Source organism: Canis lupus, chromosome 8, assembly GCF_048164855.1.
Source record: "Canis lupus baileyi chromosome 8, mCanLup2.hap1, whole genome shotgun sequence".
Lineage (NCBI taxonomy): Eukaryota > Metazoa > Chordata > Mammalia > Carnivora > Canidae > Canis > Canis lupus.
In genome coordinates this window covers 48,647,639-48,664,526 of record NC_132845.1, presented here as the reverse complement: position 1 = coordinate 48,664,526, position 16,888 = coordinate 48,647,639, and the positions used below count along the sequence as shown (strand labels likewise).

At 38.9% G+C, this 16,888-nt stretch overlaps 1 protein-coding gene across 12 annotated transcripts in view; it reads right to left on the bottom strand.

The window, feature by feature from the left end:
- Nucleotides 1-16,888, bottom strand: part of MRTFB (myocardin related transcription factor B) — a 210,451-nt gene that overhangs the window by 69,375 nt on the left and 124,188 nt on the right. For all 12 annotated transcript variants that reach the window (XM_072835848.1, XM_072835858.1, XM_072835846.1 and 9 more), the window contains one exon: nucleotides 846-911. In XM_072835848.1, coding sequence (XP_072691949.1) covers nucleotides 846-911 — 66 coding nt within the window. The remainder of the gene's footprint in view (nucleotides 1-845; nucleotides 912-16,888) is intronic.

The window sequence follows — 16,888 nt, the reverse complement described above, 5'->3', positions numbered from 1 at the left end:
ATTGTTCTATAACCCCCCAAAAAGGTAATATCAATGATTCAGAAGACATTTTGTCATTTTCTTTAGTCTTTTAAAGCCATTTTAGGGAAATCAATGTTTAGATAAACATCTATATAAATAATCCTAACACCCAAACAACCAGTCTTTCCCTCTAAATATAAAATCACCTCCAAACTTAGTGAGTAAAAGGTAAGAAGACAATGGGCAAATATTCTAAAATTAATTAACTCTAAAAAATTAAGGAAGGAGGCCTCAAGATACTTGGAAATTATTTGTAGTTGGGCAAGAAAGAGTTTTTGATTATAAATAGAATGCTTATTAGTCCTATAACTAAAATGCACTTCATTATAGACCACACTATATTGTAACAAAGACAATTAATTTGAATTAAGTAAATTAAAGTAGAACAAGGCTTTGAATTAATTTTACTTTACTTTACATGTATTATTTACTTTACATTACATTAATTTTACTTTACATGTTACTTTTGCCAGTCTAAGGAACACTGCACATATTATGTAGAGATGATTTCAGTTATATCAAAATTAAAACCAATGCTCATGCATAAAGGAAGACCTGATCTTAAACTAGTTTCACAGTTTTTTTTTTGTGTGTGTAATACAGAATTCAGGTCTATCTTTTAAGCTACATCTGGTTTTCAAATTGTATTTGAGATGATTCTCTTAGGATGGCAATGCTGATGTCTGATTCTCCTTAACAAGTCATTTGGTAATGGTTTATTGACTAAATGGACACAGCTCAGAGCAGAGTGTGATCCAGATTCTTGTCGGACATGTGCATTTTGTTCTATCACACTGGAGGGGACAGTGACACTTAAATCTTACGTGGCATGATGCCCTGGTCCACCAGTTGTTCTCTTGTCCTCCTCTGCTGCAGCCTCAGCTGGAGCACTGTGAAAAGGAAAGAATCACCATTGGAATTTATATGCAACTGTAGGATCCGACTTATCAAGTCCCAGAGGAGATACAAGCTAAGCTTTATTAAACCATCTTCTATTCTTATTGAGTAAGGATACTACCTGGCACCATTTAACTTATAGAAAGAAAGAAACTTATAGATAGAAAGAAAATCAGTTTGTAGTTTCTACCTGTTTGGTAAATTCTGAAGTTCTTTTAGCATATTTGTTTGTGTAGTTAATGATCTTAATTTGATAGATAAAGCTAAATATTTATTGTGTCAATACAATCACAAAGTACTCAGCAAATAAACTAAAATAGTTGGCTTACAAGTTAAGACTTGCTAATAAAAATATCTAATTGGTAGAAATAGAAATGTGAGATTCTTTGACGTTAATTAGTTTTTTTTAAATAAAGCAAGTTAATAACAAAAATTTATTTTAAGATTGACTTATTTGGAGAGACTTGCTTCATCTGGAACAAGTTTTAAATAGCTTTAATGAAGGCCAAATTTATAATAAAAATTAGACCTGTGAGATATTACTAATGACCCAAAGGAAAATTTCTAAATTAAGAGCTTAAAGTTTAATAACCTTTGCACAAACATAACACCATGTCTCATTCTGCGAATTCTCAAAAAACCAAAATCAATTGATATCATTTTAATGAAAAAAGAATAAATCAATCATTAGAACTTGTAGAGAATGAAGAATACATCAAAAAAATGTGAAAATCCACTTTGCCACATTTATTAAGAATAAATTTCCCCCCTAGATTTCTCAAGCAGCTTCCTTTTTTATCACCTATTTTTTTTTATCTGGGAAATGAGCCTATTTCACAAAAGAGGAATACATGAAGTAGCTTTGAAAAATATTTTCCTTGGTTTACCTTACATTTAAATTTCTATTTTGATTTTTATGGTTTCATCTGTAGATGAAAACCAAGGTTAGGCTCATTTAAGGGTTTGAGTAAAGGCCGCCAATATGCCTTAAAAAATTACTTTCATGTATTTCTTGAAGAAAGAGAGAATGTTCTAGCAAGGGGGTGATGGCTGGAACAAGAGGCTAGCTCAGACCAGTCTTGTTTTTTTTTTTTTTTTTTTTTTTTTTTCAGACCAGTCTTGTACCCAGGCTCAAAGGCAATGCACATGATGGCTTCTACTTACAATAAACCCCTAAGACCTAAAGATGCAGGGCCTACGATCCTTATATCCTTGCTTTTTGCTTTTTGACCTGACTGCAGAGCACAAGCCTAGATATACTTCCAAAATAGTCTAGACTGTAGAATGGCTTTTAAACATTTTCCTATTCATTGCTAGATATAAATGTCACCCTTTATTAAATACTGAAAAAAAAGTTGTTTTGCTTCTTTTGGTGGACATAGGATCACAGAGCATCACTGATATCCCCTTTAGAACTGAAGCAACTGACCTAAGATTCTATTACACAAAGCAAAAGAAAAATTTAGTGGGTCAAAAAATATATGCACATGTTTCTCACATTAAAATGGTTTGTGACGCTTTGAATCAATTATGCTCTAACAGGAAGATCTTTCCCCTGATAACTTACTTTATTGAGGATAGTATGTTCCCATCACAGTACTTTACTAGGAACAAAAATAACCAAGAGATGACCCATGAATATGATAGCAGCCAAATGCCTGCATACTCTAACATTCTTCCACAAATGCTAGAGCTAATGCTTGTCTAAATTTGAGATGGTCATATTCAAGAGGTATAATCCCAAGAAGAAGAATAGTGAGAGGAGAAAAGGGTCAGAACATTCTCCACTTCAAAGGCTGACCCTTCTGGATCACGGTGGTCCATGTCTGCTGATGCATCTCTAGCAGGAGTATCCTCAAAGAAAGGTGTCAAATAGAAAGGATAATGAAAACATCAACAGCTCCCTTCTTTGGTTTAAAACAAACAAACAAACAAAGCACCATACTTGTGAGACAAATGTATCAAACACAATACATATTTTTAGGGCGAATGGCATCTTGGAATGACGGATACATTTGCGACAACTTCATTTGCAAACTACCAGTGATGACAACAGCTTGTTAGCCTGGAAGCGTCTCCTGACTGTACCCTGGTCAGCTGCCCTCATGCACTGTGATAGTGGCTCTGTCAGCTACAAGATCTGGGACTAGAAATCACGTTCTCATGCTGACATGCAAAGGTATGTGCTCCCACAAGGGTACCACACAAAATGAACACATGTCACCAATTATTAAAATAAACGTTAAACACAAACCACTTGTGTTTTCCATCTGGTTTTCTGTGTGGAATACAACGTGACTTATGTCATACTGCTTGTAGGTAGGAGAATAATCTTCCCAATCACTCCTCTCCTCATTGCCTATAGAATTTTCTCAAGAAGCAGCATCATCACACTATGGTGTTACTCAAAGCAGGTGCAGCGGGCAGCTTGGTGCAGGCACACTGGTTGGCTAAGAGCCCACCTATGAGGGGTCTGTTAGAATTGCAAGGTGCAGGTATGGGGTGCATGGCCAAGAGCAGCAGGAGCAGCAGCTGTGAATGGAAGGTTTGTTTTGAAGCAAGGATATTAGCAAGACCATGAATGGCAGAGGAGGCAGAGGTGCAAGTAACTAGTCACGTGGTTAAGACTGATTGCCCAGCTGGATTTAGTTTTCCCCTTCTAGCTCCAAGTGGGCGGCACTAGACACATTATACTGAGTGTTGGGCACAATGCTCTATAGAGAGGCTCAGGTACACTGCCACTTTTGGTCAGCATCAAAACACAATTACTGTATTTCCCCATATTAAACATAACCAGTAACTCACAACTTGATGGAAGCTCTTCTGAGAAGAACCACCAGTTATAAAAAGTACAAATTGGTTACAGGCTCACAATTCTAGGAAATATCAAACTTCCTTTTAGTGCTTCTCACTCATCAAATCAGTGTACCAGTTAATGTACAGTAAGTGACAACCAACATCTGCACCTCGAAGGCAGCATATCCAGGCCAGGAAAGACACGGTCTGAAGGGTGCAGACGGCATAACTGTCCTGCGACACTGGCCAACTGGAGCTGGTGGAATGTGGCAGTGTGTAGCCAGGACAGTGAAGGGGGGCAGGGGACCCGATTCTGTTAATCATCAAAGAGTCGTCCGTGGTTGTGGGATCCAGAGGCTTTCTCGAGTTTCTCTGGGGCCTTTAGGAGTTGAGCATGGAGACCATCTTCCCCGCTGGCAGACTGCATGCTCCCGTCCCCATGGAGATGGGGAAGGCCCAGACCACTGACCACCACTGGGCTTGCTGTGTAGTTGTCATTCTCAAGACACCAGTTGGTCTCTGGAAAGCCTGACACATTCTGTCGGTGAGACTGCACTTCTATAGCCACCAACAGAAGACTAGACGCTGGTCCGGCAGTGCTTTCCTGTGCTGGCGGCAGGTGGTCGTATAGCAGATGCCTAAGAAGCCAGTGTCCCGGGCACTGGCCTTGTGTCTGGAAATTGAACCTGACAGCGTTCTCCCCGGTGCTGAGATGAGTTGATCAACTGAGCTATTGGGCTGACACCATGGCCTCCATCTTATTAGGGAATTGACTACAACTGAGAGTTCTCCGTGGTCATTTTGCAAATACTACATGAAAGATAAGAAAACATGTAAATCTAGAGAATTCCTAGGAGGAAGAAAATAGTTCAAATCAGCCAGTGAGTGGCTATATCCTTTAAGAAAACAAAGAATAGTAATGATAAGAGTGAAATAGAATTCATGTTACAACCACTCATATGTGAACATTTTTAAATGTCTTTGCCTTTGAAAAATGGAGAAACTAAAATAATCCAACACATGGTCATAGTAAGTCTGTAAGTCTAAAATCGTTGAGTTTAAACCCTTAATTCCCAGAAGGAAGAAGAAGGGGTACCTGTGTGGTCCATATAAGGATGACCATAAAGTAGTAGGACTAGTTGCTTTGTGTGCAAGCCAGCATCTTTTGAAATTACAGCAGATGTGTGAGGACATGGATACATACTACTTTATATCCATTTAATTTAGAGAAAAAAATTTAATTATTGAATTTCCAAGGTAGATGTGTTTTAATACTTTTTAAGGCTAACATTCATGGCTTCCTCTTACATTTCAGCAGAGAAAAAAATACACACAATTTTGAAAATCTTACTTCATGTTATTCTTTGGTACAACATATAAAAACAATATTGTGTCAACAAAAGTGTTTGCAACTTGCTCTTGATATAAGAAATGTAAAAATTGGATTTTTAACCACCATTCCAAAGAATGAAAGGTAGCTTATCTAATGTTAGGGATGAAATGTCCCTCTTATTCAGCATCACAAATCGTCTACACATTAAAGAGTATTTTTAGCTCCTTTACCCAACCTCTTAAATGGATTAAACTGCCTTTAGACAAAATTTCAGGATTAGTTTCCTATAGGAAAAAAAAAAAACAACAAGCCCAACCTAAAATGCAATGTCTTTCATATAATACTTAAGATACCCCACTTCAAAATTTTCATTTGCTTTTTGAACCAAGGTGATATGTGTATTTTTTCTATACGTAGAATATTTGAAGTGTTTGTATAATAATTAAAGTGCTTTTTCACTCTAAAGTGCTAATTAAAGTGCTTTTTCACTCTAAAGGAAAAAAACCCACATTATGCAACATTTTAAAGCACGGTTTTGGTGCAAAAGGTTTGTGAGGGGATATCTGAGGACTGTATACTATAAAAACAAGGCAGAAATGACCTGTTCTGGGAAGCGGTGTGGCAGTCAGCCATGGTCTTGGAAATTCTTTATAAATAGCTAGTTTCAGTTACAGGGTATGAAGGAGGGTAGGTTACAAAGGGGAGGGGAGATGAGCAGCTGCCTGCAAGTTTGAGGACTCAATGTATATTATTTAATTGCAGGACATCACGCAGAATAAACTGTAGAATCATCAGGGATGAAAAACCCAAGACCCTGAGGAGTCAAGCGAAGGCCAGGTAAACCAGAGGCAAAAGCAAAGATGGAAAACCAAAGAATACTCTGGAACTGATTCTGTATCTACTCCGAAGGCACTAGTATGCAAAAAACAGGCCCTGGTTTCTGTTTTTAAATTTAATTTTTTCAAATAGATGTTTGAATAAAGAGAATAAAATGAAAGGACTTGGCAAAAATTAATTAAGTATTGTTTAGACTGCATTAAATTAGGTGCCTGAGCCTATAAAAAGAGACAATGTTATCATATTATCTTTTGAACAGATAGGGGAGTACTGCCCCCTACATAAAATCTTTGGACATTGAGGTCTGAGGGCCTCACTGAAGCTGGGTTGTAGTCGTTTATTAAAGCAGCAATTTAGCGGTAAAATGTATACCTGCATTTGCTTAATCAGGTAAGGTAAAAAATTTGAAGTCTTGGGCAGCCTGGGTGGCTCAGCGGTTTAGTGCCACCTTTGGCCCAGGGTGTGATCCTGAAGGCCCAGGATCAAGTCCCACGTTGGGCTCCCTGCATGGAGCCTGCTTCTCCCTCTGCCTGTGCCTCTGCCTCTCTCTCTCTGTGTCTCTCATGAATAAATAAAATCTTTAAAAAAAATTTGAAATCTTGAAAAAATTTATATTCAAAGAGCAAAAGACAGATGAATTCTTCCTTCTCCTTAAAGACAAATGTTTGAATAGGTGGTGGTCATCAATACTGTTATTATGACCACTATTACTTCAGATGCTTGGTAAAAGTAACCACTGTTTTTTTTTTTTTTTAAATATAAAACTGCAAGAATGTTTTCACTTTATTATTATTTTTTAAAGCAGTTTTAGGCTTAGAGCAAAACTAAGACAGAAGTACAGATTTCCCACATATCCTCCAGCCCCCACAAATGCAGTCCTCCCCCATTATCAGGAGGATTAAAAAAAACTTAATTCAACAAAGATTCACATGCTTATAGCTCTTTGCTTGGATGGGTATTTTGTAGTCAGAAGGTAAGCAGCCACATCCTGAGGAGTTTCCTTCTGGGCCTGGGTCTCAGAAATACACCACTATACCACCAATACCTCTATTAAAAATTCAGGTTTTATGAGAATTTTTTCTATTTATTTGTTGAAATAAAAGAGACACGCACACATATAAAGAAGGTATTAAAAAGAAAAGTGAAAGTCCATTCCACTCCACACCTCTAGTCCTTCTCCACAAACGTAACCACTGTGAAGCTTCTATGGCCCCAGAGGGTGTTTTGTGAATATTCCAGCAATATTAAATATAAGATATGCAAAGGAGATACACGGGGTAGATCACACTATTCATGTAGTTTGCTGATTTCCTTTAAAAAAAAAAAAAAAAGAACAAACCCGTAATATCTAGCTCATTCTTATTGGTTGTATGAATGGCTGTATCCAACATATGGATATATCAATCATATACATATAAATTTCCAGATTTTTTTGCTATTATAAACAATTCTGCAATGATTACCCTCACTTTTTGGTATCCTTCCATGATGATGATGATTATATACATAAAATGTATGATAATGGAACATGCATTTAAAATTCTGATGGGGGCACTTTGCAATCCAAATGGTTTCGGCAATCTATATTCCCACTTATGAGTTAAGAGAGTACCATTCTGTTCATCCATTCCCCACAATGTACATCAACATGTTTTAAGGTAACTTTAAATTCAGAAACAAAGATCACTTGTGCTCACCCAAGACTAATGGCAAATATCATGCCAAAATAACAGTGAAATTTGTTATAAATAATAAGCAGTGAGGAACCAAAAAATATCAAAAGCATTAGTGAGGGTGATGGGGCAGGTTTTTGACTGAAACGTGGAGACATTTATAGTGGTTGTCAGAAGCCCTGCTTAAGCTTTCCCTTGCAAAGCTCCTATTTATTTATAAACTTGGTAGAATTTTTCTAATGTTCCTGGGTAGAAACTTTAAGCACAAGACATCTCATTTTTTTCCCCTTCAACACAGCTGAGAGATGTAACAGACAGATTTAAGATATATTTAGAATAAAATCAACAGTATATGGTAAGAGACTGGATGTTGTGTTTCAAGAAGAAAGAGACAAGAAAGATGATGCCTGGGTTTCTGGGCTTAAGCACCTGGTTAGACCATTTACTAAGACAAAGAGCACAATTGCCGTTCAGGAGCTTGGTCTTGGACATGTGTGAATTGGTAGCATCGATGTCAACTGGCTCTGTGTGTCCAGATTTCAGAAGGTAGGTCTTAGAAGGAGAGTGAAATTAGAAAGTTATCACTTATTGGCATTTGAAGCATGAGAGTTCAGCGAAGAGAAGGCAAAAGAAGCCTGCAACTCAGCGCCTAGGAACGTTAACAATGAAAAGCCCACATATGGGTCAGCTAGGGGATGATGATCCAGCAAAGGAAGTCAGAGGAAGTGGTCTATGAAGGAAGAGGAGGCTGAAGAGTGTGTGTGAAAGTGTTTCTAGAAGGGGGTCATGACCAACTGCAGTTTTAGTGCACAAGAAGCTACTACTTGGAGTCATGGATGGAAGTCAGACTAGAGGGATGCTTGGGGGGCTCATTGGGTTAATTGTCTGCCTTCAGCTCAGGTCATGATCCCAGGGTCCTGGGATTGAGTCCTCTATTGGGCTTGCTGCTCAGCGAGAAGCCTGCTTCTCCTTCTCCCTCCGCAGCTCCCCCTGCTTGAGGTTACAGAGTAGAGAAGGGGCAAGGGTGTGAATGATGTTAACGGAAGCAATGTTTTCAAAATGTTGCCCTGAAGGGTAGGAGAGAAGGTGAGAGCTTGAGAGGTGTGGGACTTCAAGCTGGAGCATACAAAAGCAAGTTCATAACTGATGAAGAGCAAGAGACAGGAAGGAGGAGGAAGGGTAGGAGGGAGAATGATCATGAAGGACTCTGAATGAGAATGCACAGGAGAGGGACAGGCAGCAGGTCCCTGGAAGGAAAGAGGATTCAGAGCACACAAAGAGAGCTTTTGTGAAGAGATACTTCCTCTATCACAACAGGAGGGTAAAGACGAATGGGTAAAGCTAGATACCTAGATTTGGTCTGGGATGTCCAGGGATTTCCCAAAGACGGCTTTAATTTTTTCAAAGGAGGAAGAAGAAAGGCGACTTGCTGAACATGAGGGGAATGAAGGAAAAGTCAATTTGAGGCCAGCGAGGGAGGTTCGACATAATCACTGCAGACTGGGAAGAGCAATTTGGAAAGAGAAACAAAGTTATTTGTTACTGAAATGCTCCAATTAATAATGGCAACAGCTTGGGGGACAGAAGTCAGTCGGGAAACTGGCAAGTCACTAGTTGGCTCTGAACTTTATCCTTCTGATCAAAGACCACACGATACAAATTTAGAACAATTTGGCAGTTCTTCCTGAAGCTCATTATACAAAGTTTTAGTGAAGAAGAGGCATAGCCCAGCAATTCCACTTCTAGGTGAACTGAAAAGAATGGAAGACAGGGTCTCTCTCTCTCTTTCTCTTTCTTTCTCTCTCTCTCTCTCTCTCTCTCTCTCTCTCACACACACACACACACACACACATGCAGAGCAGCACTAATTCACAATCACCAGGAGGTGGGAACGGTCCCAATGTCCGCAAGAAATGAATGGTAAAAACTGTGGTCTGTCCATACAATGGAACGTTATTCAGCCATAAAAAAAGGAATGCAGCATGGACACCTGCTCCAACACGGATGAACCTGGAAAACATGATGCTCAGTGGAAGATGCCAGAGACAAAAGCCACACAGTAGATGGTTCCATGTATGTGAAATATCCAGAATCAGTAAATGCAGAGACTGAGTTCAGATCAGTGGCAAGCAGAACTGGGGATGGAGGTGGGGTACATGGGGGTAACTACTTAAATGGATACAGGATTTTCTTTGGAGTGATGAAAATATTTTGGAACTCTGAATTGTTCACTTTAAAATGGCTAATTTTGGGTTATATCAACTTTACCTCAATTTTAAAAAGAAGAAGAGACTAAGAAACTAGTAACTCAATAATCAAATTTTGCATTTCTCCCCCAGCCCTGGCTAGCCCTCCACCACCATAATTCCATGAATCACTAATGGTGACTTTGTCTTTCAGGAGTATGATGACTATAGTAACAGCTACATTTTATATTCCTTGTCACACTGAATCCTAGGTTTTGTTGGGATTGTTTTGGCCTGTATTTCCCCTTCTAGATGACACCCCCATATTCTAGCATCTTCTAAATGCTCATAATCTAGAATTTTTAATAAATATGTTTTACTTAATTTTGCGTGGTATACTTAGAGTATATAAGAGAGTTATATTTTCTGAGGAAGGAGAATATCATGTCAAAGAATAAGTCAACAGAAGAATATTCTATGGGTGAGTGCTTCTCATGGGCAGAACTAGGACTATTTCACTTTGTTGTAGGAATGTGAAGCCCAGGGTATTTTCGAATTAATGTCGGTGGTAGAACAGAAGACAAAATCTAATTATGTTGCTTTAAAGGGTATAAGAAGATTAATAAGGGAAGGTGAAGGGCAAAAGAGTAAAGAAAACCATGAAAAACTGGCAGATACTAATTTGTTTTTATCTCCACTTACTATTAATGTAAAATTCATGAAGCATTAAAGAAGAGAAAAAGCATGTAAGTACTCTCACACAAGATAAAGAAGAGCAACCAAAGATCACAGACCTTGGAGTGTAATTTGACAATTATAAAATAAGGTTCTTCTTTAAATGATTCTACAAAATAGATCACAGAAAAGCCCAAAATAAAATGGTGGTCTGTCCTGTAACAGCCATGCGGTCGGCCCTGACGAAGCAAGCTTCCATTACTGGCACTTCCTTTCTGGAACAAAAGCAGAGTTAGACAGTGTGCACATAAATCTACACCTCTGACATGATGAACAGCAAACAGCATTTCTGATTGGGAATTTTTATACTATTACTTTCCACTTAATTAAGGGAGACAAAATCAAGCTAACTAAAAAAACTACGTAAATTAGTGTTTGAAAAAGTTAGGCCTTAGGCTACACAGGAAATACTGCCTTTCTTTCCAGTGCCGGAGAGCCTACTGTATCCTTATGAAGTCTACTGGGTTGGGGGATGTGGGAAGAGGCAGGTGGTACAAACTTCAGAATTCTAAACTTGATGGGAAGGTCACAGTCTAAAATGTACCATTTACCCTCCATTAGGAATTAAAAGCAAAAATGAAGTAAAAATGAGAATGCTAACAGTCCAGGCTCACATACTATAGGTTTCCTGAATTAATCTGCAGTATGAGGTCAGGAAAACAATGTTTTCAATACTCAGCCTTGGAAATTTACAGGCACTTTGATAACTCCATGGTTGGCTGCTGCTTCTGTTACCATGGAAACAGACTGCTAAAAATGGGGCATGTTTCTTTAAACTGATCATACCTTCACACAAATTCCCTTCTCCTTTTTGTCAAAAGTTGGAATGAATTTAAAGTATGCTTCTCATGGTATGACAACGTGATGTCAAGCCAGGGGGCCCAGTACAAAATGGCAGGGATGACATCAGTCTGTGGCAGACGTACAGAAAGATATTTTACATATACGCATTTTAAAAATAGTGTTTGATTAAAAAGTGATGGAAATAAAGTACACAGTGAGGCATAAATGGAAGTATAACACAAACAACAGGCACTTCAAAAGCAAAATCTTCCACTTAACTGTTTTATCACCAGCAATGTAAAGAGGTTAAAACAATACTTGATTTCTTTCTTTGAGACAATTGATTTTTAATCTGTAGAAGCATGCTGGCTCCATAGCCAAACTTCTCTATTTCTTAATCTGTATGATTCCAAGAAAACATAATATTATTCTTATTGTGGGGGCAATCAGAAGTTCTATATTCCACCACCACCACCACATCAGCATTTCAGTGTGCAGCTCTAGGTAGAGGTGCTGGCAGGTAGGAGTTCTCTCTTAATTCCTCTAAGATGGGAAGATGTATGTGGCATAAAAGACTGAAAAGTCTTAATGTAAAGGCCTAAGGCAGGCTCTCTGAATAAAAGGATAATTGACAATGAAACAGAAAAACTGTGGAATATTATTTATCTCCAATTTTTCTCAGAATAGAAAGCACATGCTACTCTTTTGAGGTCACTTGATCCTGGCTCAATAGCTTGGTTTTTCTGCCACTGTGCAGATTCAGGAATGGGACTCCCATGCATTCACCTACCTAGTTACCTACATACACATATGTATGCATAGCTATCTGCCCACCAAAACAAGAGAACTGAGAAGTGGGCTGCCCCAGTATCATAGCGACTGTACATGATGGTGCAAATGAAGGGATGAGTTGTGGTCCTTCAAGCCAATGGAGTAGGGTGGATTGGGGAGGGACAGGCATTCTGGGAGAGACAGTGATAGAAGGAAACAGAAGAACATCCTATTTCTGGACACAGGGGCAGGGCCTCAGTCCATGGAGGGGTCTAAGTGGGTGGGGTGAGATTAGGAGGCAGCCCTGTGTCCACTTGAGACTGCATTTGAGGAAGGGGGCCTAGGCAAGGGTGGTGGTTGTGGTGAAACAGTGCTATGGGTGAGAGAAATATATTTGAGGTAGAACTGATGTATCTGTGACAGGACCTGGTGACAGGTTATGAGGAGGAGGTCAGGGACAGTGTCACTGATCAAATTCCCAGCATGAGCCAATAGGTGGACAGAAATTCCCTTAAATGTGACAGGAAACTAGAGGAGCATGTTTCATGGGAAGAAGAGGCCCAATGGAGTCGTCAGGGATGTTGGGGGCTGCACAGGTCTGGAGAGAGGGCTGGCCCGAACAGGTGTCTTCTTCCCTCGTGTGGACGAGAGCACACACACATGGGTTTCTTCTGTTCTCTCTTTTACGTGCGTGCACATTTTCACTCTATATTATCATTTAGTTTCTCACTTTTTAGGCTGCAAGCTCCTTGTATGCTGTCACGATGCTGAGTACAAACAAATTCTGCAAAATCAAATCATTTCTAACAAAAAGTTATATAACTTTACCTCAAAAACAGCATGCACCCATTGTTTTTTAAAAACACTGTCTGGGAAGAGGGATCTTTTACCTTTTCCTTCATACCAGCATGTTAGTTTAATTTATTATAAAGAGTATATTATACTCTTCAAATTTATTTTTTAAAAATGTTATTTTAGTGATACTGTAACGACACTTGCACTTTTGTAGAACACTGACAGAAAACAAAGAATTTCTAAGAGAAATCAAAATAGATGTTACAAAATTCATGTGCTTTACTCAGAGAAGGCTTTGTAGCATTCTTTATTTCAACGCTTATTTGTCTGTTTCTCAACCATGGCTCAATAAATGTATTTTAGTTGGGTCAACAATAGAATCAAGATCTATTACATTGTGTTACTTTGTTGCTTACCTTACAAATACGAATTAGAAGCAGCAAATCAGAAAAGGGAGAGTGGCTGATTTTGGCAAAAATCAAACCATAAAGAACAATGCTAATAATCTAGTAATGATCTAAAGATCATTCTGTGCACTGATAAATGATTTCACACACCCTGACACGGTGCTTTAAGGCACTAATGCATCACATGTGGGGTTATTAGTTTATAACTGAATTACAAATTATATCTGAAGGGAAGAGTTCAAATTATATTCTGTTTAAGAAGGCCGGGGGGGGGGTGTAATACTCTTTAAATACTTGTTGCATAATAATGTGTCTCTGAGATGCAGGACACTGGGGGTGAGGTACAAAAATAATCCAAACAAGGATTCTATCCCCCCCCCGCCAAATCATCAGTCTATTAGCGAAGACAATAAAGATCTATGTATCACTACAGAAAAAGGTCAAATGCCACGAAGAAATGCAGATCAAGTTATAGGGAACATACAGGAGAGGGGAAATTATTTTTAGCTAATAGGATCAAGCGACTTTCTTTAGGAAATGGCATTGGGTTTGGGTTTTTGGCGACTTTGGACCTGCAAAGCTGGGATGAAAGGAAAGTGGTGGGCAGAGGCATGGAGGAAGAAAAGCAGAGCAACACTGTCGTTCACAGAACTTTCCACACTGATGGAAGCATTTTATAATCTGTACCGTTGCATACGCCAGGCACTAACCACGTGTGCCTAATGTGATGGAGGAGCTGAATTTTAAAAATTTTATTTATTTTAAATTTACATTTAAATAGCCATATGTGGCTAATGGACAGTGCAGGTTGAGTACATACGAGATAATTCTCAACATTTAATAAAGTCTGAGTGCGGGCAGCCCGGGGTGGCTCAGCGGTTTAGCGCCACCTTCAGCCCAGGGCGTGATCCTGGAGACCCAGGAGAGTCCCACGTTGGGCTCTCTGCATGGAGCCTGCTTCTCCCTCTGCCTGTGTCTCTGCCTCTCTCTCTCTCTCTCTCTCTCTCTCTCTCTCGGTCTCTCATGAATAAATAAATAAAATCTTAAAAAAAATTAAAAAGTCTGAGTGCTTTGGTAAAGATATTTATTTCATCTCTTTTCCCCAGGTTAGTTTGCTCAGAAGATTTCAGACAAATGTACACCTTTTCTTAAAAAGATCTACTACAGCCATGTCCCAGCACACCACAAACTTTCACCTACTTTTCACAAACTTTAATAATAACTGTTATTTATCCGCCAGGAACAGAAGTGGGAATGTGGCCCCACATGTCTGTAACTCTTCCCCCGCCACTCATGGGTTGAGCAACACAATGAGAAGCCCAGACTCCCCAAGCCACTTCTTAGAGGACAGGTGACTAGGGTAGCAGTCTGGACTGTGTGTTGAGCAAGAAATGTACTTTGGTTAAAACACTGAGTTTTGGGGTTGTTAGAGAAGTTAGTTTTAATCAAAGTAAAGTAATACATACCCCAGTTTTCTTTTCATCATTAGAGCATCCATTTTCCTCTTCAATTAGAACTAGCTGGTAGCATTGGTATTATGATTCATTATCTTAATAATGACTCAGATTAAACCACTTATCTAAATTAAATCACCTCAATTTATTTGATTTTCCCTCATAATTTGTAATTGTTAATTCTTCAGTTGTCAAGTTGGTGACTGTAATATCCATCTTTAGTTCTAGAACCAGAAATTAATTTTAGATTTCATCCATGTTGCACACAATTAGAAAATGTTCAAATGCTTTCATGGACAAGTCAAAAGTTGAGATTCCCCACTGCTGCTTTGACAAAGTAACCTAGTCTAAGGAGAATTCTCTGTCTTGAATTTGATCAGGAGAATGCATGATATTTATTGCTAGCCTCACCTAAAGCAGCTAATAGTTAAATTCTCCCACTACACACATGGATTGGTATTTATCATAAAGTTTACATAAGCATTAACAAAACTGTGAAGTATGGAATGACAACTACTCAGAGGCCATTTCCAACATTTTTTTCTTAAATTTTTAATTGGTATTACTAAATTTTCTTGTTAAGGTGCCACAGAGACTCCTGAAGCCTATGATTATTTGGAAATAAAGTCTGCTTTTCCCCCTAATAATAATTCTGGCTGTCAACAGCAACAGGAATTCTGACATATCCTAATATAAGTAAGAAACAGAGCACCTACTTGAGAAGCAGACTGAACTTCCAACCCCTAACAGTAGACACATGTCAGAAACACCAGGGAGACCAGGCTGTGTCCATGTGGTTAGAACTAAATGGACGAAAATTTAGCCTTTCTTCACTACCTGGAAACTTAAAATCTTGATGTTTAAAAAAAATCCCAGGGGTGTTCTTTCTTTCCTTTTTTCTTTTTAAGATTTTATTTATTCATGAGAGACACAGAGAGAGAGGCGGAGACACAGGCAGAGGGAGAAGCAGGCTCCATGCAGGGAGCCCGATGTGGGACTCCATCCCAGGACTCCAGCATCATGCCCTGGGCTGAAGGCAGGCACTTAAACCGCTGAGCCACCCAGGGATCCTTGTTCTTTCAAAAACAAAAACCAAAATTGCCAAAAAGGAGTGAGTGGAGGACTGAACACTACTGATGTGAAATACAATGAATATTTTTAGCATCCTTTAACACATGAGGCATCACCCATCGGACACTAATAGTCACTTGTGTATTTGTCTCTTTTGACAAAAGAGTATAGGATCTAATTAGACTCTAGGGTGTTTTGGTGTTTCAATAACTGCTGCCATATCAATCAACTTTCATGGGTCAATATAACTAATGTATAGTCCAAGGCCTAAAAGCACATAAAGCTCAGCAGAGGACTATCCCAGCCCCAATGTTGTGCTCTATGAGTCTGCTAAGCTGACCACTGGTACACATCTTCAGGCAGTGACTGTGACACACTCAATTCCAGGGGTCCCACCTTGCACAGGAACCACACTATTTTTATGCCACTTCAAATAAAAGTGTTTTCTGTAACATTTCTCCTATTTTGTCTGTTCTAATGAAACCCAGGTCTAATTTCTCTTTCAGCGTCACTAATATGGAGGTAACAGATCATCCTCGAGATCTATGGGGTTTTTTGTTTTTCCCTTGGCCTTATCTCTAGCAGAAAATGGGTAGAAATATAATCTGTGGAGGTATATAAAGCAAAACCCTCGTCAGTACAACTGTGGTGAGATAGATCAATTTTATACAACCATTTCTGTGGAGGGTTTTAAAACATGAATGTTCTCTCGAATTTATATGACAGTAACATATATTTCTCTATGCTATAAATATATAGGAAATTTTAAAAATGAAAAAAAATAGAAGGAAAAGGTAAGCAAAGGCTACTTTTGCTGAAAAGGGTCGAAAAAAGGCAAAAAAGAAGAGGGATGACAAAGTGGCATCAAATCGGGCATCTCATAAGAACAGGATGAAGTACGTGTTGCCTCTCCTACTGTACAAATGAGATTAAAGGCTCAGGACAGTGAACTTGTCTAGGGTCACAGCTCCAGAATGGTGTGCCTGGGACCCGGTCCCAAGTACATCTCCCCTAAGAGCCAACCTCTTGCTCTTCTGACCATATATTATCACACAAGTATAAATGGTAGGCACGATCTCAATGGTTAGGGAAACAAGCCATATGTTATGTAATCATGTCAACTCTGCTC